Source organism: Engystomops pustulosus, chromosome 7 (assembly GCF_040894005.1).
Source record: "Engystomops pustulosus chromosome 7, aEngPut4.maternal, whole genome shotgun sequence".
In the NCBI taxonomy this organism is placed as follows: domain Eukaryota; kingdom Metazoa; phylum Chordata; class Amphibia; order Anura; family Leptodactylidae; genus Engystomops; species Engystomops pustulosus.
This window is the reverse complement of record NC_092417.1, coordinates 97,074,725-97,100,523: the sequence shown is the minus strand read 5'-3', so window position 1 is coordinate 97,100,523 and position 25,799 is coordinate 97,074,725. Positions and strand designations below refer to the sequence as shown.

The 25,799-nt window shown below is 39.1% G+C and overlaps 1 protein-coding gene across 3 annotated transcripts in view; it reads left to right on the top strand.

Annotated features, from left to right (window-relative positions):
- LOC140068900 (IST1 homolog) overlaps positions 1-24,763 on the top strand; it is a 62,090-nt gene extending 37,327 nt beyond the window's left edge. Inside the window, exons 3-9 of one of the 3 annotated variants that reach the window (XM_072114261.1) lie at positions 2,487-2,570; positions 3,765-3,860; positions 5,169-5,231; positions 9,300-9,359; positions 14,032-14,094; positions 21,329-21,350; positions 23,637-24,763. In XM_072114261.1, coding sequence (XP_071970362.1) covers positions 2,487-2,570; positions 3,765-3,860; positions 5,169-5,231; positions 9,300-9,359; positions 14,032-14,094; positions 21,329-21,350; positions 23,637-23,752 — 504 coding nt within the window. In that variant the 3' untranslated portion in view covers positions 23,753-24,763. The remainder of the gene's footprint in view (positions 1-2,486; positions 2,571-3,764; positions 3,861-5,168; positions 5,232-9,299; positions 9,360-14,031; positions 14,095-21,328; positions 21,351-23,636) is intronic. The other 2 variants (XM_072114258.1, XM_072114259.1) reach the window with 2 other exon arrangements.
- Positions 24,764-25,799: the final 1,036 nt, after the last annotated feature.

Here is a 25,799-nt window from a genome sequence, read left to right as displayed (position 1 = left end):
GAAGGCCAACTCTATGGTACGCAGTGCCTTTAACAGCTTCCAACCAAGCATCCTGGGTGAAAAGTTGTCAAAAATGAATGATGCAAACAGTTTGATAACCTACATCTATGATCATGTAGTAGTTCGGCTACAGAGAGTAAAACTATAGAACTGTCCAACAAATTATTGTGCTTTTTTTGTTCTGTATCTACATGGCAGACATTAGACACTGTAGTGATTTGTTTTCTCCAAATATTCTCTAACAACATTGTTGTCATGGGCTGCATTCAGAATGACTACTTCTCCACCCATCATAAACCTGTTATGAGCTAAAGTAAGCAGCTCCTAGTGCTTAAACAAACAGTGCACTGTTAGAGTGATAGCGTTACTGGAAACCTCCGGTAATGCTATCTAACACAGCGGCAGAATACAATGTAAATGCTCGCGAAGCGGTCCGATGTATTCATGAGGAAGCGGGATTAGGGGCGGTGATTGCGTCATGACACGCGGCAGTCACCGCCAGCCTATGGAGCGAGCAGGGCGGTCCGGGGAAGAGGCAGCGCTTTAGTAAGCAGCTCCTAGTGCCCAATTTATGGGTGACAGGTCCTATTTAAAGAAAATCTACCAATTGTTTTTATGTTTTGTGAACCAAACATACCTTGAAAATGCTGTAGCTATACTGATGCAGAAACATATCTTGTTAATCTCTGAGCAGAGTGGTTCTGCTCATAAAACACTTATAAAATTCAGGACCTTGGGAAAGCTGGGTGTCTACACAAACACATTACACACGGGGCTTATCCAGACAAGACTAATCAACTTCAGCTGGATGACTCATAGACAGCAGCTGGGAGATGGTGCAGCGATTGATTACTTCTGCCTGTCAGGCAAAACACAGTGATGACATATTCTCGGCTTATGCTGGGCAGGACAAGGCTGGAGCAGAGCATTATTAAGGTGAGGAGAAGCGCTGAGCCAGCCAAAGGAGCGATGGAGCAATATGTTTGGTTCATAATGCATAGAATCAAATCGAAGATTTCCTTAAAAGGCAATTTACCAGCAGTATCACAGATTGTAAACCAACAACACTGACATTCTGGTGTGTGCCCCCTATGGCAGAATACACTTTTATTTAAGCTTCCTATGCCCTTGTTATTAATAATGAAAGGCTTTAAAATCTATGGAGCTCTAAACACCTCAGGCATATTTGCATTATTTTAACCCCTTACCGACGTGTGCCGTAAAAGTACGGTGCGCGTCGGTAAGGGTACATGGAGAGGGCTCACGGGCTGTGCCCTCTCCATAGCAGGAAAGTAAAAATTTAAAAAAGTTTTTAAAAAATTTATAATAAAAAAAAATGAAATCACTCCCCTTTCCCTAGAACTGATATGAATATAAATAAACACTTAAAATCATAAACACATTAGATATCGCCGCCTCCGAAAATGCCCAATCTATCAAAATGCAATAAAGTTTTTTTTACTGCATTTAACCCCGTAAGGGAAAATAGCACCCAAAGTCGAAAATGCCACTTTTTTGCCATTTTAAAAAATATAAAAAATTCAATAAATAGTGATCAAAAGGTTGTACAGTCCTAAAAAATGGTAGCATTGAAAACATAATCAAAAGTCGCACAAAAGTATGAAAAAGTAATTAGCGCCAGAAAATATATATTTTTTTTACAAGAGGTTCTAATCTTTGTAAATGTATGAAAACATTATAAAACATATACAAATTTGGTTTCCCCGTGATCATACCCACACAAAGAATAAAGTAGACATGTCATTTGGGGTGCACATTGAATGCCGTAAAATCCAAGCCCACAAGAAAATGGAGCAAATGGGTTTTTCACCATTTTCACTGCATTTGGAATCTTTTTCCCAGTTCCCAGTACGTGACATGGAATTATAAATACCATCACTATGAAGTGCAATTTGTTACGCAGATAACAAGCCCAAACAGAGCTCTTTACATGGAAAAATAAAAAAGTTGCAGGTTTTTGAAGGTGGGGAGTGAAAAATGAAAATGCAAAAACCAACAAGGGCCACGTCTCTAAGGGGTCCCTAAGGGGTTAATCTCTAAGGGGTTAATCCTGCCACATACTGCTGGTGCCAGATCATGTACTTTAGAATGTCAGTATATGGTAGAATTGATCATATGTCCTAGAATTAAAGTACCCTAGCGGGTCTGCAAAATAGTAATAAATAAATAAAATACAAATGATTTCTGCCTTTCCCTAGTACTGAGTCTGACAGAATCTTATAGGCTCTAACTGTGGACAGCTCTAGGGTGTTGAGTTGACCCTATTGTTGCCAAAGAAGTGATTGTAGACCCCCTTGAAATACGCCATTGGGGAGGGGTGGGCCATTTCAAATACTGTGGTCGCACTGACTGTAGGTGTTACACTGCAATGTCTGCTGTTGCAGTAGTCCAAGTGGGGAATAATGATTATATTTGAAATTGCAAGTTTCATTTTAATAAAGCGACAGTTTTTTTTTCTGCTTCAGGTATCTGATCAGCTTATCTATAAGTACAGCAAGGAATATGGTGAAATGTGTCGGTCAAACAATGCAGGAACAGTAAATGCAGAGGTAAGATTTATTTCTCTAAATTGTCCATAGGCAGAGGTAGTTCAAGACTTCTAAATTTGTCACAAATCTAAACAAGTCCATTTTGGTTAAAGAGCCATTTAGTGTGTTGAGATTTTGTTGGAAGTTCAACATGAATTAGCTTGAGACAGTGTAAGGGTCTTTGTGGACAGAGAAAGAACCTACATTGCCTACATTGCCCCTAATTGTAGAGACAGCCTGCTTGTGATAACAATTGACTGTGCTATAATACCTGGAGGGTCTAAGGCCATCCTGACAAGAAGACACTGAGGACAGCTGCATGTCATTGCCCTCTGGGGATTCTCCCAGATCGGTGGGCAGGGTGAGGGGGGGGGGGACTCAAATGACTTGTCCTGCAAATTTGTGTGATAAGAAGATATGGAAGCACCTATTGACTCTACATCATCATCGGATTGGCCAAGACAGTGGTAGGTGGTATGGGGATGGGCAATGTGTGTGAGCTATGAGTGTATGTATATAAGATTGTATAGAGATCTTTAGTTAGAGTACTTCCTCCCCTACTCTCTCTCTGCCCCATAGTTAGTTTATCCTCTATGTATATTTCCCAGTATTGTACCCTTAATAAATCCCCTATAAAGATCCATTGAATACTGTTGTTAATTTAATATTAACTGACACCCCAAAACCAAGCAGATTCTACAGCACATATTAAAATAACAATAGACAAATAACTTTCACAACTAGTCCTGGAACCAACAACCGGAAACCTCCGGTAACGCTATCTAACACAGAGGTGGAGTACTGCCTCTTCCTCGGACCGCCCCTCTCGCCCCATAGGCCGGAGGTGACTGTCGTGTGTCATGCCCCTAACCACGCCCCAACCCCGCCCCATCGGACCACTTGGCGGTAACGCTATCCTTCTAACACTGCGGCGTTTGTTTAAGCATTAGGGGCTGCTTACTTCAGTAAGCAGCTCCTAGTGCCCGATTTATGGGTGACAGGTCCTCTTTAACCTTCACTAAGATGGTTAGTAAAGGGGCAACAAACACTCTAAACTTCAGGAGGGCAAATTTTCAGCAGCTAAGGGAAGCCCTTAATGGCATAAACTGGAAGAATGGCCCACATTTAATAAATGTATGGCAATGCTATAATTCATTTTCAATGTTGAGACTTGCATTCTGATGAGTCAATTCTAACAATGATCATCTTTTACAGGTAATGACAAAACTGAGTGCAAGTTTTCCACACAAGTCACAGATCTTTAAATATCTGGAGGGCATTTCTAAAGAGTTTGATTTGAATATTCAACAAGTAAGTGTACAAATTCTTAAGAAATAATCAAGATTGGTTCATGGAAAACTACTATTCTTGTCAAACATCTGACCATGCAAAATTACAGCCATTGTTAGAAAGTTTCCCTGGAGAGATGTGAAAATGGATTTATATTACAGGGTTGTAACTTTTCCAAGGGCATGAGGGTAAAGTTATAACTCTGCTGTGCTCGGCATTCAACTGCTCAGCACAGCTTCTCCCTCTGCACAAAGTAAAAAACTTTTAGCAAAATACTACAGTAAATGTTTGCAAATTTTTTTGCATGACACATAGGGATAGTTAAAAATGAAAGCATGTTAAAGGAGTCATTTTTATTTTTTGGAATCTTTGTCATTTTTATTTTTCATTTCATTTTTAAAAGCTTGGGACAAAATCTGGAGAAAAATATAAATTCTTTGTAATGTATTTTTTCAGTTTTCAAATGACCTCAAAATGACCCTCATAAATTAATTCTCTAGTTTGTGATGTCATTTTGATATATAATGGGGCACATTTACTTACAGGTTCTCCGGAGTTCCAACGATAATGCACTCTTAATTCACTAAGGTCATGCGCCCGATATTCTGCATGTGTCGCTTCCCCGCTCAGGTCCGACAGAGTTCACCATCTTTTTAGTGATGCATTTAAGTGCTAGGGCATGGGACACAATTTGAAAGTCAAATACCATGCTCTGTCTGAATCAGTCGGACTGTCTGTCGGCCCCCTAATTGTGTTGCATGGAATCCAATTAGGGTCGCGTCCACCACAATCCCAGCGCGCACTTATTGAATATCTGAGCAAGCTGTTTTAGCCCAGAAAACGGTGCACAGTCCGACAAAAGTGCGCGCGCACTAATGAGCCCCAATATGTATAGTCATGTGCAAATGGGACAACTATGCAGGTGTTTATTATAGCGTAAAAAGGGATTATTTTTAATTTTATTGGGAAATATTGATGTTTTTCTTTAAATATTTATTAATATTTTGTGTGTGTGTGGTTTTTTTTACATTATATGTCACCCATGAGGCCTTAAAAGACCCATAGGGGACATTTTCACAGTTTAACACTGTAACTCTATAAGGGCCCCAGTTATGGAGAAGAGCTTTACTGGGTGTGGTCAGTGTGTGGGAAGGGGGGTGGGTCACTGCTTCAAAAGGTAAAGTCAAGTGGACACCTCAAACCATTTCCTGCGCTTTGAATGACAGAAAGGTTCTAGTCCCTGACAGGGAATCAGGGAGGGGGAAGTTACCTCTTGTTATATAACAGGGTTCAAAGTAGCCTTTTCAATATATTCTTTTCTGTTTTTAGGAAGATATTTATGCAGATGCGGAATATATATATGCTCCTAGTAGAAACCCTCCTCTTGACATGGTAAGCATTATAGTCCCTGATATCTTATTTTTTCCCCTCAGAGTTTATAATGTTTATGGAGATACCAAACTTATATACAATGGGGGATATTTATCAGGGCCCTCTGTGACACGTCAGTGGCTTGGAAACCCTGAAATAATCGCAAAAGCTAGCTTTTTGCTAGCACTTGCGATTATTTCCCCCAATCTGCCACCTTCACACCAGTGGTGTGAAAATTGTCTCCCACCAGTTTGTGAAGCAAGGGAACCTGCTTGCTAAAGAGGTTGTACTGCATAATGTATGGGCTAGTCTGTGGTTTAACCCCTTTGGGAATATTTTATAGCCCAATTTTTTAAATCTGCTAAGCGTCACTATATTCGGTTATAACTTTTAGAGCACTTTAACTTACCAAGGTGATTTTAAGACTGTTTTTTTTCATGCCATGTTGTACCTAATATTAGTGGTAGGTTTTGGACGATTTCTTTTGGGAATTTGGTGAAACATTTTTAAAAATTATCAATTTTATGATTTCTAAATGTGATACCAATTGTACAATTAGTCAAACCACTAAAAGTGGTTACTAATTAACAATTACCATATGTTTTATGTTGGCATTTTCAGATGTTATTATATATTATTAAAATGCTAGATGCAAATCGAACAGCAATTTTTAAAATTTTCAAGGAAATGTAAGATTCCATTATTTTAGAGGCCATTTCATATTTATAAGGCTCTGTTTTTAGTAACAATCGACAACTTTCTTCCAAGTATGGCAATACCCCATATGTAGGGCTGCTTTTGGAAAAGAAATCCAAAGGCTCCACTCGTGATCACATATTTTGGTAACATTGGGGGAGGGGCACATTTACTAAGAATGCAACGCATTTGTGGTGCAGACACTTCTTAATCCATCAGAAAACTGGCGCAAAACCCTTAGTTAATGCCCCTCATTGTGTTTCCAGTATGTTAACTAAACAAAAGGAAATGCAATCTTACCTCAACATGCGATCGCAGGTGGAACCTTTGGATTGCGTTTCAAAAAGCAACCAAAATGCCACTTGTGAAAGCGGCCACAGGGGCTCTGCAAACACGTCATGGCACCTCAGAACTATTTTATTAAAATTTTCCCCACAAAAGATCAATAACTCCTTCCCTTCCACACACCGCCAGGTGCCCAGACAGCGGGTTACATCCACATGTGGGGTGTTCTCTTGCTCGGGAGAAACTGCACAATATATTCATAGAAGCATTTTCTACTTCTATTCAGTTAATGTCGGTAAATTCTGCAGCTAAATGAATGTATTAATGATAAATATTGGTGAATTCCAAATCAACTCTTTATTTTGTTTGAAGTTCCAAATGCCGAGAGAAATGAAATTGTCCTTAACCCCTTAGCGCTCCGTGGCAGATATATCCGCCACGGAGCTGATGCTGGCTAGGCTCTGGATCTGAGCCAACCCGCATCAGGAAACAAGGGGTGCCGTCTGTAACTAATAGCCGGCACCCCAGTGTAACACCCGCGATCGGAGTGGGCTCCGATCGAGGGTGTGTAACCCGTTAAATGCTCGAACGCGGCATCTAACATGCCTCTGGGGGCCTCTCCCCCACGATGCCCCCCCCCCCGTACCGTTTTCGCCGATCGCTGCTATGGAAGTGCTGGCGCGTATGTGACGTCATCTTACTGGCACAGTGCCAGCCTATGCTAGTGCATAGGCTGACACTGCTAATACCCTGCAATACATGAGTATTGCAGAATATTTCCATGAACAAGCAATCAGATGATTGCTTGTTCATGTCACATGGTGGAAAAGTGAAAAAGTAGTAGTAGTAAATCAATAAAAATGCCCATAAGCCCCATAACATATTAAGAGACATATAACCCCCCAAAAAGTCTAACTCATAACAGAAACCCCCTCATATATAGTATCACCGTGTCCATAACAACCCGTAGAATAAAAGTAAATCATTATTGAACCCGAGGATGAACGCCGTTAAAAAACAACTGTTGAAAACCCACCAAAAATTATTATTTTTACCTATTTAATCTTACAAAAAATGCTGTAAAAAGTGTACTCCAGAATGATACTGGTGCACAGTTCAACATGCCCCACAAAAAACAAGCCATCAACCAGCTCTGTAGCCAAAAAAGGAAAAATGTTATGCCACCTGGAAGACGGCAATGCAAAAATTATAGATTTTTTTCCCCACATTACGGTTTTATTTGACAAATTTAGTAAAATGTAAGAAAATATATTCAAGTCTGGCATCCCCATAATCGTATCGACCCATAGAATAAAGATAGCATGATTGTTAGGCTAAACGTTGAACACGAAAAAAAAAGAAGTAATAAATCCAGCACAGAATTGATGCTTTTCTACTCCTGCCCTCAAAAACGAGTTCCTAAATTTTCAACAATAGATGATACCAACCCCAAAATGGCAACACTGGAAAAATCATCTCATCCCACAAGAAAATGGCGTCACATGGCCCCAATAACAAAAAAGCAAATATTTTATAGCCTACAAAAGGAGGCAATGAGAAAACTAAAATCCTGGCAGCTGCAGGGCGCTCCTACCCTTCTGCGCCTCATTGTGCCCCCATACGGCCACATGTGGGGGGTCTCTGTACCGGGGAGAAATTGCATATCAAAATTGTATTGTGGGTTTTCTATTTTTATCTTTTGGAAATGTGTAAATTTTAGGGCTAAATGAACGTATAACTGGCACAATTTGACCATTCTAAATCAACCTCCATTTTGATTCAATTACTATGAAGATCTCAAGGGGTTAACAATCTTCCTAAAAGCTGTTTCTGATAGTTTGAGGGGTGCACATTTGAAAATGGGTTGATTATATAGGGGGTTTTGATGCTAAATATGTAAAATTTCATTCAAAACAGCATTTATCTGCAAGAGTAAATTCTGTAAATACGGAAAATCGCTATTCGATTTGTAAGCCACGCAACATCAAAATATATTATCCAGACATTTCAAAAATTATGAAAATGTAAAGTAGACAAATGGGAAATGTTATTCAGCAACTTATTTAGGTGGTAAATCTATCTGCTTGAAAATGTAATGATTTTGAATTTCAAAAATTTGGAAAATAAACGCAAAACTTATCAGCCAACATTTACCACTAAAATGAAGTACAACATGTGGGGAAAAAACTGTCTCAGAATCGCTTTGATATCTAACAGTGTTCAAAACCATATAAAGCAACGCAAGTCAGAATCCAAAAAATGGGGCTGAGCGTTAAGCTGTAAAATGGCTGTGTCCTTAAGGGGTTAAAATAATTGATTCTAAAATTAATTTGAAAATTTGAGAGAATGCTGTTAAATTTTTGATCTTTCTCATGTTGAAATAAAACAAAAGACCTGGGTAAGTTAAAGTGTTCTGAAATTATTACCAGATAAAGTGACACATACTGGTTTAGAAAAATAGCCCTTGGTCATTAAAGGGGTTATCCGGGTTTAAAAATGTTTTTATGGCCGGCCTGGGGAGGGCTAGTTAAACATAATAAACATGTACTTACCTCTTCCAGCGCCGCCGATGTCCCGCGCCGCGGCCCCTTCGATCCGTGCCCCTGTTTGTTAACAGGGGCACGAAAGCCGCACACAGGGAGCTTCCGGTCCGCGATGTGGACGGCTCCTCCCATCCGTCCCATCCGTCCCTATCTCTCAGCGTTGTAAGCGGACGGCCGGAAGCTTCCTGTGCGCCCTTGTACTGAAACCGGCGCACGGAGAAGACGGGCCGCGGCGCGGGACATCGGCAGCACCGGAGGGGGTAAGTACATGTTTATTGTGTTTAAATAGCCCTTCCCAGCCCGGCCATTAAACCCGGATAACCCCTTTAAGGTGCAAATGAGATTGGTCCCTATGGGGTTAACTAAGCTATAGTTTTGACATACTCAGGCCTGTTACATCGGTACTAGGGCAGGGATCACCTGTTTCCACAGCAAAAGCCTGATAAAATGCAAATGTCAACAGTACTACAAAGCAGTTGAGTTTGTAATGTTTAGTGGACTGCAAACCACCATTATAGAGTACTCATTTACTTTGAGATAGTAAGATTTTCTTTTACTTTATTAGAGTGACTTTTTTCCCAGTGATGATACATATTTACCTAGACGAAACTCTCCTTATGAAAAGGTAAGCATATTCAATTGGAGTAATGCCATAGAGGTGACACTTTTGTAATCTGTGAAGTCATTTGTAATAACTATGTATCTTTCCTGCATTACCAGCACTATAATAATATTAGTTAGTTACCATGATTTAAAGAGGACCTGTCAGGGTTTAGTGTCCCAAATTGCACTTTAGAAAATCCTGCTATTAAAATAAAAACATTAATACTTACCGGGTTCCGGTGCTCCCAACGCTTGCCCAGTCTAGCAGTGAAGCCGGCGTACTGTGAAGGTACAGGGAGCACAACAGATGGATCCGATGTGCCTCATTAGACCCATCTCTAGGTAAGTATAAATGGTTTTTTATAGCGCCAATGGAAGGACTTGCTAAAGGCGATTTGGGATGCTAAACCACTGGTCCATAAGGACCGATGGATCATTTAGTGTCCAAAATCTCCCTGTCAGGTCCCTTTTAGAGATAAAGCAGAGAAAAGCATTGAAGACAGGGGTTGTGAATTTTTTTACTGTGAGTTGTTTTACTTTTTATTGAATACCCTAAGGTTACTCAGCGATGTGCTGGGTGTATAGAGATTATTACTGCTGTGCTGACCTGCCCTGAATACCCATGGAGCTGCAGCCTGGCCACGTTGATGAAACATTAGACAGCCAACTATTGGGGTTGTCTGGTTGCAGTACCCTGCAGATTCCACCATTGTAATCAGAAGGTTTTGTGAATGGAGGATTATTGTAGTTTATGTTGCACTCTGTTACACACAGTGAAGTAAATAAATAAGAATATTTGTACTACAGTAAAGTAAACAGTGTACTACAGAAAAAGTGCTGAAAAACTAGTGCAAATTTATTGTCTATTAATAATACTGTATTCATTCCGAACAGGAAATTTCTTTGTCACGTACATCTCCAAATAAAACACTGATTAATACTCTAACATAAACAAAAAAAAACATTCAATATGTGAACCCCTTCCAGACGCAGCCTTTTTTGTAAATTTTTCGCTCCCCGCATTCAAAAATCTATAACTTTTTCATGTAACTCTGTGTACAGAGCTGTGTGAGGGCTTATTTTCTGCGTAACATATTGTACTTTTCAGTGACGTTATTGATTAATTATTACTAGTGTTTGCCAAATGAAAAGTCTACTTTATTCATTGGTTCGGTGCGATCATGGAGATAAAAAATCTATATAGGTTTTATTGTGTTTTAATACATTTTCAAAAATGGAAACAATGGGGCACATTTAATTACCTGTTCCTGCGTGCTCCCCGAGGTGCGCTTCCTGACGAGAATGCACAGCTGCCGCGATTCACTTACAGCATGCGCCGAATATCCTGCATGTATACACAAGACAAAACCTTAAAGAACTCATGAGTGATATCCGGTCCACATAAACTAGATTACACCATTTAAAATTAAAAACTTCTTTTAATAATCCATGACATTTAAAAACATCAATGTGACAGTATGACTACAATATATTGTCCTCGGGATTCCACTATTGCATCCACGCAACACAAATCAGCAATTTAAGCATTATAAGCCCAGGCATCTTGGTGTATATACATTGATAGAAAAATCTTATAAAGTGCCTGTGCAAAGGAAGTTATTAGTGATCCAACCTAACATAGAGTTGTAAAGTTATGGTAAAGTGCTAAGTGCTTATTCTAACAGAATGATAGCAGGATCAGCTTACCCATGCTGTGGCGTCCCCGCTACACACAGCATGGGTAAGCTGATCCTGCTATCATTCTGTTAGAATAAGCACTTAGCACTTTACCATAACTTTACAACTCTATGTTAGGTTGGATCACTAATAACTTCCTTTGCACAGGCACTTTATAAGATTTTTCTATCAATGTATATACACCAAGATGCCTGGGCTTATAATGCTTAAATTGCTGATTTGTGTTGCGTGGATGCAATAGTGGAATCCCGAGGACAATATATTGTAGTCATACTGTCACATTGATGTTTTTAAATGTCATGGATTATTAAAAGAAGTTTTTAATTTTAAATGGTGTAATCTAGTTTATGTGGACCGGATATCACTCATGAGTTCTTTAAGGTTTTGTTTAGTTAGAGATGGAGTGGGTTCGTATAAAAGAACATATGAACAAATGTCTTTTCATTTTTTGGTGCTAATCTTTTGGTTTAATGTATACACAAGAGGTGGACCAGCACTGCCCAACAATAACCACTGATAAAAACATGCAAAAATATGTAATCAAAAGCCACAAAAAGAACAGAGGCATGAAAAATAGATCAAGCAAATAATATCTTTATTAATAGAAAAATACACCACAAAACATGCTTAAAAACATTTAAAAATTCTGAATGAAGTCACAAATGAATGACATCCTCGGGAAAGTGCTGGACACATGGTAATGTGCACTGTTCCCGGAACTCCAGCTCCTCCTACTGGCCACAATATAGTATACAACAATGTAGAGAAATAAATATTATAAATGGTGAGCTAATCAAATCTTTTGACAAGTCCATACAAATGCAAGATAACAGCAAAAAGAGGGGTGAAACACAATAACGGATGGACACACAATTCAAGGATCAGCACAAAACCATGTACAAATAAGAAAGTTGTATACCTAAATTCTCAGGCCATGAGAGCGGGGTGCTGGGGATAGATGCCCCACGCATATCGCTACCTCGTGGTAGCTTCCTCAGGGGTAATCTGTTGGTGTGATACAAGCTTCTTTTATGCTCCCACTTGTAGTATCAACTTCCGGTATTGACCGGAAGTATTATGTACGCCCATTAAATCAGTCCGTGTGAAACAGTGATGCCTGCACAGTACACATTTGACCGGAAGTACTATGTGTGCCCATTAAATCAGTCCTTGTGACAGAGCCCTGTACTGAGCATACCCTTTGACATGTACTGGCAGAGGGAGGCTTAGTTGTTGCCTCCGCCTGCCCAGTATACAACGTATCCTGTGAAAAATATGGTATGTAAAGACTTGGCAAACTATGTCTTTTCATTCCACTCCCTGCTGAGCTTATTCGTCACTCAACAGGAGGGAGGACTTTGGTGATGTCACTGTCCAATAAAGAAAGGGGCATCACTGGTGAAGCACCCTTAACATTGGCAGAAGCCAATCACCGGCTGCTGCCATTGTTCATTCCTCCCTCTCCATTCAGCACGAAAGGGGGGTCACTGGGCAAGAATACAGTATTAGCATACAGTGGGATACATCTGTGCCATGTGTTTTGTAAGGACACATCAGAATTTATAAGCCTGTAGCTCAAAATGGATTTGGAATTGATTCAGTAGTCCAAAACAGGCTTTGGAATCTAAATCAGATCATGGAAGTAAGGGCAGTTGACCTTGGTTGGTCTGGGGTTGCCAGATGAGTCTGTGACCTGAGTGTATTATAACAAACAGTTGACAGTGTTATAGGGATTGACAATGCCACCAGGCTGGTTTGATTTATGGGTAATCCCAAGAACATTATTAAGGGGACCCTGTCATAATTCACCCTTTAACTCCCTGTACAAAGATATGGACTGCTTTGACAGCTTTGGCAGCTGGATTCCCCTGGTACCTGGTAGTTGTGTCACTGCTTGCAGCAGGTTGGCTTCCACCAGGTGAACTGGCCTCTTCCATGCCAGGCAGAGCCAGCAACAGAATGCAAGAAGAGCGGGAGGGTACAATATGATGGTACGTGTGCTGAAGGGATCCTTCAACAGATGGTGAAGGGGTGGCCTGTGATGATAGGGATCACACGTAGAGACACACGTTATGAACATAGAACTCATTCTCTTATCCCACAGACTCCCACACAGAAATGGGTAACAAGCTGAAGTCCTTCCTGTTTGGTCCACAAGGTAACTGGTGGTTGGAGGTAGCCTGGGTATATCACAGTCGTGGTCCTGTAGCTTTGGGCTGGAGAGTTGTTGAGCTGGTGGGGGAATGGTAGAGGTCTGGTAGAGGGAATAGGGGACACATCAGTTGAAGTTTACTAGTCTCTGTAGGCCTTGTGATGTGACTGAATGGAGAAACGGACTGGACTGACTGAACCCAGAGTCTTGCAAGGAAACTACTTAAAAAAAAAACTTTAGCAGGAGCTCATTCCAAGGTTTCCTGAGCTAACCAACCACCCTGGCTGACCTTGCTGCCGAGAAGGATAAACAAGTTAGATACATTTATCATCAACAAGGAACCCTAACTATTCCTTCATTAAGATCTTTATCCCCAGGAACCTCCCACTGGTGGAAGTCATCCACAGTAATTACACAGGAACTCATTTAGTTTAAGCACAATGGCCCTTTAAAGCTAAGCTCTTGTAGCCGGCACTCAGCTTAGTGCCCGCTGAAAAACATGCATTAGACTATATCAGACTAGGGAACACAACCGTTGGCATAGACCACTGATGTTACACTAATCACCTCTCTCCGATACCCTTTTACTCCAGTTTAGACACTGCACTCTGCTACCTTTACTACCTTCAAGGAATCTCTGAGCATTTCCTGTGTGTTATACAACACCAGGAAATGGAATGCAGTGGTGACCATGTAAGTGTCTGAGGGAGGAGCAGTGGTGAAGGGTCAGGGAGTGGTAAGCAAACCTTTGTTCTATTAAATCTATTTTAATGGACTTTTAAAAGCCATTTAAACTTTTACTTAATTCATTATAAAACCATAAGATTTCTACTTCTTTCATTAGGGTGCACTTTATGAAGCTGATGAGCATAAACATGGCCCTAGAAGAAATTCTCCTTATGACGATGTAAGCATTTTTGGTAATTGTAATAATGGTGCTTTTTTTAAATCCATCCACCAATTCAAAAGATAGGGCCCTTAGAAGGGGCAGAAAACTTTCATTTTTATGCAGAACACAGATAAACAGCACCGGAGAATATAAAAGGTAACCAACCCCTCGGTTAGTATAAACTAATTTATATTTAAAGTTCCAGGAACCATATCTTTGGACAGGAGTACACAACAACAAAAACAATAATAACAAATAAAATTGTCAGGAATACAGCAGCCTTCTTATGAGGCATATCATTAAGCCTTTTGTGCCAGGATATAGGTTATTAACATATTGGGGCAGATTTATCAAGCAGTCTGAAAGTCAGAATATTTCCAGTTGCCCATGGCAACCAATCACAGCTAACCTTTAAAATATTCATGAGCACTGGTGAAATGAAAGCTGAGCTGTGATTGGTTGCCATGGGCAACTGGAAATATTCTGACTTTCAGACTGCTTGATAAATCTGCTCCATTAAGTCTTTCTGTCCTGCAGATAGGCCTCAATGTTAATAATAATAAAATTTGTCATGTACAGGTGTTCCCAGACTTAAGAACCCCTGATTTAAGACGACCCCTAGTTACAAACGAACCTCTGGATATTGTTTATTTAGCTGTATCAGCTCTAACAGTTATCAAAGGAGTCTACAATTAAGCTTTATTGTTAATCCTAGTTCTTATGACAACAAAACATTTTTAAAATCCAATAGCCTCAGAAACCAAAAAAAATTTGACTGGGGCTTTAATTATAAAATATACAGTTATGATTTACATACATCAACATACATCAACTTAAGTACAGTCCTACAGAACCTATCTTGTAAGTAACCCAGGGACTGCCTGTACTTGGAAAAAGTGACAGACTTTAGCTCCAATTGTTTGGAGCATTCTCATATATACGTGTTTGGCGTCCATTCAGTCCAGTTTTAGTTTTGCTTGACCTGCTTATTTTCTGTGAGATCTGTTTGCTCATATTGCTATACTTCTGACTTGTTTGGTTTTCTGATCTAGGTTTTTGTATTCTGACCTCTTTTTGTATTGGCGATTCTGTACTTTATCTGTCTTCTTGTGACCTAGAATGCTTGTTATTCTTCATTGTTATTTGTTTGTGAATCTTGCTTTGTATCCTCACTTTGACAAAGGTAAGGTTTGTCGACAAGTTACTGGCCAGTGCTTAGGGTGGCGCCCAGTTAGTAGGCAGGTGACAGTTTGGGGGACTGAGAAGGTCATTTCATGTCTGTCTGAATTTCCATAGAGTTCTTAAACAATTATTAAGTAAAAGATAACCTGTGAGCCCACCCCAAAAAACACAAAAAAACAAATAAATGAGTCAAAAAAGTTGAATATAGAGGGGTCCTCCAACCTATCTTTATTAGAAATAATTAATAACAAAAAGGAGACACATACAAGGTAAAATTAATTAACAATGTGCTACAATCTAGCACAACATCACCCAATGGGACAAGGGACCAAGTCCCATGCCCAGGGACACCCCACAACCCTTACTCACCCTCCCTACAAAAAACCCCATTCAAATATACAAATGTGTTGGTAGGTATAAGCAAACCCATGTATACAATTAGGGGTGATGAAGGTGATGTGATGTAATGCATGGGGTTCCTCACATCCGACTCCCCTTCCCTGACCTGCCTTATAACCATTGATTTCTTATAGGTTTATTTGCATTGCATACGTTTTTCTACCGTGGTATTGTATACATGGGTTTTGAGTGATGTTGTGCTGGACTGTAGCACATTTTTAATTAATTTTACCTTGTATGTGTCTCCTTTTGTTATTAATTATTTCTAATAAAGATATTTTGTATTGGCCACATATTTGCATTGCTTTCTCTTTTGTGTATTTATAGTATTTTTTGGTGCATTTGGCCTAGGTATGTACCAATTTATTGCTGTGCCGTTCCCTTGCTTGTGGTTCCTTTTACGCTAATCATATTGTTTGGCATTGTGGCCAAAAAGTTTGATTTTCCTTTAATCTCCTTTATTTTATATACTGTATAGCGCACACAGATTAGGCAGCACTACACAGAGCTTTCCAAATCGGTCCCTATTCCCAATGGGACTAACAAGCTAATCAACCTACCAGTATGGTTTGGAGTGTGGGAGGAAACCGGAGGACTCAGAGGAAACCCACGCAAACACGGAGAGAACTTACAAACTCTTTGCAGATGTTGATTTTGGTTTCATCTGACCAAAGCACCTTCTTCAACATGTTTGGTGTCACCCAGGTGGTTATCTTTGGGAAATGGCTTTCTTTCTGCCACTCATCCACAAAGGCCACATTTGTACAGTATACAACTGATTGTTTTCCAATGGACAGAATCTCCCACCTTGGTAGATTTCCAGTGGTCTGATACTCCTTCCATTTCAATATGATCGCTTGACATTAAAAAGTCAAAATTATAACCCAAACTCCAAATATATAGCATCACCACATCCATAATGACCTGGAAAAAACATAATTATTGAACACCATAAAAAAAACTTTAAAAACCCACCAAATATTATGATTTTTACCTATTTCATCCGACAAAAAATGCAATAAAAAGTAATCCAAAAAAAACTATGAACTCCAGAATTATACTATTGCAAAGTACAACATGTCCCACAAAAATCAAGCCATCAACCAGCTCTATACCCAAAAAAAATTTAAAATGTTATGCCACTTGGAAGACGGAGATGCAAAAATGATTTTTTCTGAACATTAGGTTTTATTTGGCAAATTTAGTAAAAGAAAAGTAAGAAAAGTATGATATCCCCGTAATTGTATTGACCTATAGAATAAAGATAACATGATTATTAGGCTATACAGTGAACACCAAAAAAAAGGAAAAAATCTAGTACAGAATTGATGCTTTTCTACTCCTGCCCTCAAAAAAAAAGTTAATACATTTTCAACAATAGGGGATACCATCCCCAAAATTGTAAAATTTTATAGGCTACAAAAGGGCACCAATGACGAAACTAAAATCCTAGTAGCTGCACTTTGCTCCTTCCCTTCTGGGCCTCGCTGTGTGCCCATAAAACAAGTAACAGCCACTCAGGAGATATTGCATAACAAATTGTAAGATGGGGTTTCTCTTTTTATCTTTTGGAAATGTGTAAATTTTAGGGCTAAATTAAGTATTACTGACAAAATTTTACTATTCTAAATTTCACTTCCATTTTAATTTAATTACTATGAAGATCTTTCTGATAGTTTGGTGGGGTGCAGATTTAAAAATGGGTTGATATAGGGTTCTTTTTAATGACATATTTAAAATTTTATTAAAAACAGTAATTATCCCCAAAATAGTCAATTCTGAAAATACAGAAAACCCATATTCGATTTGTAAACCGCGTGACATAAAAATTCGAAAAATATAAATCAGACATATGGGAAATGTTATACAGCAACTAATTTTAGGTGGTAAAACAATCTGCCTGAAAATGCGATGATTTAGAATTTTGGAAAGGGCAAATTTTTCAAAAAATTAATCACTTTTTATTTATTTTTTATAAATAAATGCAAAACTTATCAGCCAAAATTTACCACTAAAATGAAGTATAACATGTGTGGTAAAAACAGTCTCATAATCGCCTTGATAAGTAATAGTGTTCAAAAGTTATAACCATATAAGTGTGGCACGGACCTGCCTGGTGTCTTCCTTGGTCTTCATGATGCAGAATCCTGAGACTATCACAGAGCAGGTGTATTTATACAGAGACTTGCACACAGGTGGATTATTGTTATCATCATCAGTCATTTGGATCATTCAGAGATCCTCACTGAATGTCTGGAGTGAGTTTACTGCACTGAAAGTAAAGGAGCAGAATAATATTGCACGCCCCAGTTATCAGTTTATTGTTTAACAAAAATTTTAAATATCCAATAAATTTCATTCCACTTCACCAATGTCTCCCACTTGTTGTTGAGTTTTCACCAAAAAAAAATTACAATTTTATATCTTATGTTTGAAGCCTGAAATGTGGCAAGTGTAGAAAAGTTTAAGGGTGCCCAATACTTTCGCAAGGCACTGTAGAAACAGAGCAGTCAATCTTTGGATCTCTCTGCCAGGAAGGTGTAAGAATATGGCAGGACAATATAGCAATGCCAGAAAGTATCTGGTGTCAGTGGAAAAATTGTGTGTAGTTTCGTAGGAACTTGATACCATCTGGACAAACGTTTGTAACTAGCTACCTGGTAGGTTAAGCTGATTGAAAGTGAATCAAAAGTTGCTGTGGGCAATTTGAGGGGAGTGAGGCACAGGCTGTCACTGTGTCATGCTGACAAAAATAAGCTGTAGCACTTACTGTGGGATGAAGATAAGTGGAGCTGAGTTGCCTAAGGGTAAACTTGGAACTACCTGCAAGGGAACTGGGGTTAAATGACTAGTCCAGAACAAGGACTTTGTATTTGAGTCGAAACACCAGCCTAGTACTCTAGCTAAGTGTGCTGGAAGATGATGAGATATATGTTAGTGATACAACAGTGATCAGGTACATTGAGAGAAATGAAAAGGGAAGATGGAAGTTTGATAGGAAGGGCCTGGAATAGGTTTAATGGATGTGATTAAAAATTAAGCTTCAGTATAGCATAATTCCCAAATGATGAAAATATAACCCTGGTCCAACTAGAACAGTACTCCTGTAACATCTTGAGAAGGAGGTATTCAAGGTTTAGGCAATGTCGCTGTGAAAATCTTTTTATATTTGTTTTCCATTGCCTCCTTTCTTCTAAAATCAACTTTTAAAATTATGCTAATGAGTCCGAAGGGCTCCTTGTGGTGTTAACAGAAACCCTCCGTGCTGCAATTTTCACACACTGTGTGCTAAAACTTCCTATGTTGCAGTGACATTACATCTGGCAGAATGAGGGGTGAGTGCTGTGGGTGTAGAGGGGGAGACAGTCTACCAGCCTGTGAAGCTGCAGGAAGGAGCTCTGGTAACATCCCCAGGAACCCTTCACAGGAACCCTTCACAGCACTTACTGTGGGATGAAGATGAGTGGAGCTGAGTTGCCTAAGGGTAAACTCAGAAATAAATGTTGAGGGAACAGTGTAGGGAATTGGTTTGGCACTGTGAGATGCCATAGACATGGTTCAAAAAGGAAATTAACTAATTTTGGAGATTTCCTTTAATTCCTTTCTTGGTCCACATGAAGGGCTGATATGCAGTGGAAAGTCTTTTTCTTTTGAAAGAGACTTACTGGACTTCTGATTCCAGCCCCACCATGTGAGGTAGCAGGAGAGAGGTTCTCCAGCACCCACCATCCAGTCACAGCATGCGTCATGCAAAAACCAGTTCCTAACTTGCCCGGTGTTCATCTGGAAGCCAGCGGAGCACCGATTCAGCATCTGATACCAAGTGGCATATAAAAATAATCATGGCACCCCTGCAGGTGGGGGAATATCAGAAGAGGATATGGGAGAATGTAATGCCAGCTCCCAACAGGCTATGAAACCCCCAATAAATTATAAAAAACTAGCAAGAAATAGCTAAGAAGCAGGAGCATAACTAGGAGAGGCTTGGCCCCATAGCAGATTTCTGCATGGGGCCAAGCCTCCTTCCCCTTAAAAAATTGTACATATAGTACAGACATGTTTATACAATTATACACATTTACACACATTTATATTATACAAACAGTATATACAGCATAAATACATGCATGCAGAAAATATACACTCATACAGAAATATACACAATATACTCTCATACACAATATACACTCATACATACAGCATATGTATATATATTATATATATACCCACACTGTGTATATACTTTATCTGCATATAAAGTATGTGTATTGTGTGTGTGTATGTATATATATATATATATATATATATATACATAAATAACCATAGAAGTTCAGCAGCACCAAAAAGCATGCAAAAAAAAATGTGATTGCAGATCCCAAAAATACTGGTCTTGACACATCAGACTATAAAAATCCAAAAACAAAAGAGACTGCACTCCAAATTGAATGTGAACAAACGGATGGGTGTTTTATTAGCCCAAGTGTAACGTTTCAGACCCTATTCAGGATCCTTTTTCAAGCGGTCCTTGAAAAAGCATCCTGAATAGGGTGGTCTGAAATGTTGGGTGTGGCCAGTGAGGAGTGGTTCCCCCCAACTTCCATCATTCATCGATTTCAAATTTAAAATAACTCCCATGTCCCCCATATCTCCTCCCCCATTGATTCCGCCCTCAGGATGTCATATATGTCTGCCCCACTCCTCACTGGCCACTCCCAGGGGACTAGGGGCACTAATCTGAATACAGAAAGGTAAATTTTCATTTTGGACTTTTTAATAGCATTTTGTGGACTTTCTCTTTTAATGTGCTTCCTGGGAGGTTCTTTTGGAGCTGTCTTTTTATTCCTCTCAAAAATGTTCAGTTGCTTATTACTTAGTTAATCATAAATCTTGAGTTAAGCATTGTGCAGAGACACAGGATTTATCAAAAGTGAGGGTAGACCAGATAACACTTGTTCGTGAATGGATTATATATTTGTCACTAGTCCATTGTAGGAGCAGAACAAGAGAAACTAGGACTGCTTTGTATCATTCTCCATAGACTTCCATGTATGAATTGGCATAACCGGAAAAACAACGTGCAATGGCTCATCTTTTAATAACTAACAATAGTGTAAAATCATATTTAGGAAAGGTGTAGTATAAAAAATATAGTTTTGATGAAATCATTTTTATGTTAGATTTAAGTTAAAGGGGGCTCTTTTTTAAAGGTCACAGGTTCCAATAGGGAAACAAAATTCCTTATCACACATGTTTTTACATAATCTCTAAATTACTTAAATTATAAAATTTACCTGGATCTCTGCCAGCTTGCACATCAAAGTTCTGGAGTTTTGCCTGGAGTTCTGCAGTTTTTCATGTTTCAATGGAAGCGGTACTAACAGGCGGGGGTCAGCTGTATTATACAGCTGACACCGGCTGTGTATGGAGAGAGCTCAACCTGTGAGCTCTCTCCATACACCCCCTACAGTGGTTAAAGTGGCTTTGGCCCATGATAAATGTGCTGGCAGGTTTTATGCCATGTGGGTTGTTTGCGACAGTCGCATAAGAATTATCTTATCTACCTATTAAGAGATGCTGTGGCACCAATATGTAGCAAGACTCAGTATATAACCTTTTATATAGAGGTTTAATGTTTTTCAATATTCCTGTAATTGTCTTCTTTTTTTTGCAGGTTGAGCCATGGCACATGCAAAGTATGTTTACACTTAAAATTATATAATCATGTTTTTTAATCATTTATTTGAGCAAATTAAGAAAAAAAAACTACATTTTCCTTTTCCTGAGAGGCAGTGTTTTGGCTCGTCAAACAGGCTGCAAATAAATTATAGCAAATTAGTCTATTGTAACAGTTCACTTATTTAACATAGCTTGTTCATTCAGATTCACAATCATATGCTAATATATACTATGGGCCAGATGTATAACAGTTGTGGTCCACTAATTTTGTTTTTGCGCCTAAACGAGGCGCACCTTAACCTTGTTGCATCTGTGATCAGATGAGTTCAATGTTCTTACTAATCACGTGTGAGCCCCAGCATGATTTTGCGACTGCCCTATATTTTAATAAAGCAGGGGAGGGGGTGGGTCGCACTCAAGTGGGTGAGGACCCAAAGAAATCACTTATAGAGAGTGAAAAACAAATTACAATCAGTGATTTTAAAATGTGCTTGCTTTTATTAGTTGATTTGAACAGAAAAAAAATAAGCACAGAGAGTCTTAATGGTATGAACTTGGCCTCTGCACTGGTAGTCAGTCTGTGAAAATAGAATTGATCGTATGAGAGTCAAATAATGGTGACCTCGTGATGGTATAGTGACGTAAATATAATATCAAGGGCTCACCTTGTTTGTTATTCTTATATCTCAGGGATCAGAGGTAGAGTAACTCTATAAAGCTCCTAGAGGAAATACCCAAGAAAATTCACCTTGGCCTCTGTGACTGTCAGAAATAGTCAATTAGGGTTTTAGGTGAGAAAGGTAAAGATCCAAGCAGAGTACTTTAGAGTTTAAGAAAGAGAAGGGTGACTGATAGATATTAGTCCATCTGGGCTTGGGTCTTACTGACCAAACAGTCATGTAAAAAATCCCTATACAAGCCCTATTTAGGACATAGACTAGTGCACCCTGATAACCTAGCCTCGGAACTATGGTCCTATGTGACCAGAGTCCCGACTGGAACCTGTCCCTGCAGTAACTGGCCCTATTACAGACCTATTCAGCAGGTATAGTCAGGTTTTAAAGCATTTTGGCATTGTATACTGTCACAAGTAAGGGTCAAAAATGTGTCATAGAATGGAAAAAGAAACCCAAATCCCGACAAGGCTTGTTTCACCCCAATTGGGCTCATCAGGGGAACACTGGGTTCTTCAGTAAACGCCCTTAATGCCGTATCAACCCATTGGTTGATACGGCTGCTACTAGGAGCTGCACACTGCCTCCTACGGCTACAAACATTGCCTGACTTTTTCCACTCCCTTGTTACCCCCTACAGCATTAAGGGCGTTTATTGAAGAACCCAGCGTTCCCCTGATGAGCTCCCCCTCTGAGCTTCATTTTTTCTGTTCAAATCAACTAATAAAAGCAAGCACATTTTTAAATCACTGATTGTAATTTGTTTGCCCTATATTTTAGGTGCAATTCCTGGTCCTGGCAATTAGATGTATGCCTTCTATAGGTTTTACACTTTACTCTTGAGAAGTTCTTGAAATGGTATAAACTTGGGTTGTATTTATAGAATTCATTTGTTTTTTATTACATTTCATAGTTTCTGCAGTTACTCACTGTATATAATTTTATAAATTACCTAATTAGGCCTCAAATAATCGAAATAATATATTGGCTATCACAGTCCAATAATAAGAGCTGACTTGTTACAGTGCTGTGTACAAAATGCTGGGCGCTAAAATTGCGTATTTGTATCCACAGCATATCCCCTGGCCAGTTGAGTGTGCATACAGCCCACATTTATCAAAAAAAGTGCAAATTGTGGTGTACGTTCTTTATTAATCTGGTGCTCCTTGCACTACTCTGGAAGTGTGTACCATTTTCTTTTTGGTGCACTTTGTTCACACTACAGAATTGTGAGGCACATGGTCGGATTAAGCACTGACGCATATTTATTATGTCTTGACGGAAGCTGCGACACAAAACTGGCGCGGACACTTTATAAATACTTGTGCTGCAGTTTGCACGATCTTATGAGTGCAAAGTCAAACCGAAAACTGGGGCAAACACTTAAATAAATGTGGGCTACTGTGTAAGAGAGCTCTGTGGCACTCCCATTCACTGTCTATGAAAGTGCTAGAGATGGGGATGCTGTGTTCAGTAGTATCCATAAAAAGCAAACATTCTAGTTATTTTACATTTACATTGCTATAAAACATCTTCTCTTGTAATGGATAAAAAAACTATTAATTTTAAAACAGCATAATTGACTTAATTTAAAATAAACTTACTAATTTGATAATATCTCTTTTTTAGGGCCACCAGCTTTGAAACAAAGCCAAACTGTGAATGATAGACGACTGAATTTTGGGAAGGCCACGCCACCTGCTTCTGCCTCCAACAGTGATGATTTGTATGAAGAAGTAAATTAATGAAATGTGCATGAAAATAAAGGGTAGACTTAAATATTCAGCTGTTCATAAGCTTTTGTGTATTTTCATGAGTTTTTTAAGAGGTTTAACCAGCTGGGGGGCTGTTTCTCTTATTAACAACTGTGTCTCTCTTTTCACTCTCTGTCCTAATTGACAAACACAGAGGGAAGGGGGAACCAGGATGAGTCATATCTCTGTTGCTTCAGTCCCTTCTATTCATCAGTGTTCACACATACATACTCGAATTTCAAACTTGTTGCAATCCAGCAAACAGGACGATTTTTCAAAGATAAAACTTCATGCTTTTATTTCAGGACCATAGTCCCAAATTTCCAGTTCCCACATATAACAGGCATAGGCTGACACTGTGCCTTTAAGATGACCTCATCAATGCCATCTTTCAGGCACTGCTAGCACGCAGCTCTGGGGTCCTGATCGGACCCAGGGCTGCCACAGCAATGATCGGTGCCCCCTGAAAATGGTGCAAGGGAGCCGATTGTGGGGAAAAGACCCCCCAAAGGCTGGTTAACGGGTTAGACTGGGGTGTCCGCTATTAGTTCCAGCCTGCACCCTGTGTATCCAGACGCCGGTTCGGCTCAGATCTTGAGCTGAACCTGCATAAACTCTGCGTCTGCTGAACGCTAAGTCACTGCACTCAGCGTCCGATATATCGGACGCAGAACGCTAAGGGGTTAATAGGCTGTGATCAGCATCCTGGTGTGTCAAACTGGTGTGACCAACATTTCATTATGGTGTTTGATATTGTTGAATTTGTTAATACATGCTGAGAAATGTGCCGGACGTATCTTCTTCTCAGGAGACCCATGGAAGAAGATATGACATAATTAGGAAAGATGTCCCCAACTTTCCACCTTACTTCAGATGTAGCCACACCCCTCTCACACAATAAAGGGGGTAGGTTAGGGGTTAGGTGATTATTCAAAAGCAGAATGCCTTCATACAATCATTGTAAGTTTCAAGGAGATACAACTAGTTTTTCATTCTCTATGCCAATCTAATTAGTAAGAGGTCAGTTTTTCCTTTATTTTATCCCTTTTAATTTTACTGTTTGCTGTTGTGTGTTTGTTTATTTCAACATATAAGCATTGTGCCTTCTTTGCACATTAAATTGCTATTTAATACATTTTCCTTGTCCTCTATACGTTCTTGTAATTCTAGAAAGGTGAATTATATAGTGTCGAGGATTCTGATGCATTTGTTTTTTTTAATAGAATTGGGTTGACAGGGTGTGCTGAGTGCTTGGGAGTAGAAATTAGCGTAAGGGCGCCATTTTGTCTAAGTGGTATTAACCATTTCAATACCAGGCATTTCTGAAAATTTTGTAGCGTTATTGGCCAGAGCAATTTTCACAATTTTGAAGTTTACAAATAAAAAACGAAATTACTGCAAAATGAATTATACTAAACCCCAACAAACCATATATATTCTGAAAAGCAGACACTTGCCCCATTTTAAAAGGGTTTATAGAAATAGGCGACTTCATGCCATTTTGATTCAAAGTGTAAAATTTTCTAAAAACTACATAAAATTTTACTTTGATGGCAAAAAATCAGCTCCAAATAGAAAATATTTACTTTCATGTCTCCTAAATGTAATAGATTACCATGTGTAGAGTCCACAGATACCTCATAGTAATATGTTCACTTGAATAAATCATCATAATATCACTAAAACTGAAATAACTTAATATCTGCTTTTCAGCTAGAAATTTTAAGACAGTCACAATCTGCAAAATATAGCAATAAAATAGAATAAAAAGTACAGGCAACCCTAAACCCTATATATTTTTGAAAGCAGACAACTAGGTGCTTGCATTTGGCTTAATTAACAGTTGACAGTCTGTACCACCCTCATATAACTTTGTGACAAACACAAACACAAAAAATGCATTGAAAATGCCTTGAAAACAAAAATTTGTACATAAAACTCAAACATGCAATATCTGCGATCTCTACGATGAGCTTCCAGGAGAAAAATATGGGCACATCTGTCACACTGGTATTCACCCTAGTATTCCTGCTCCAGC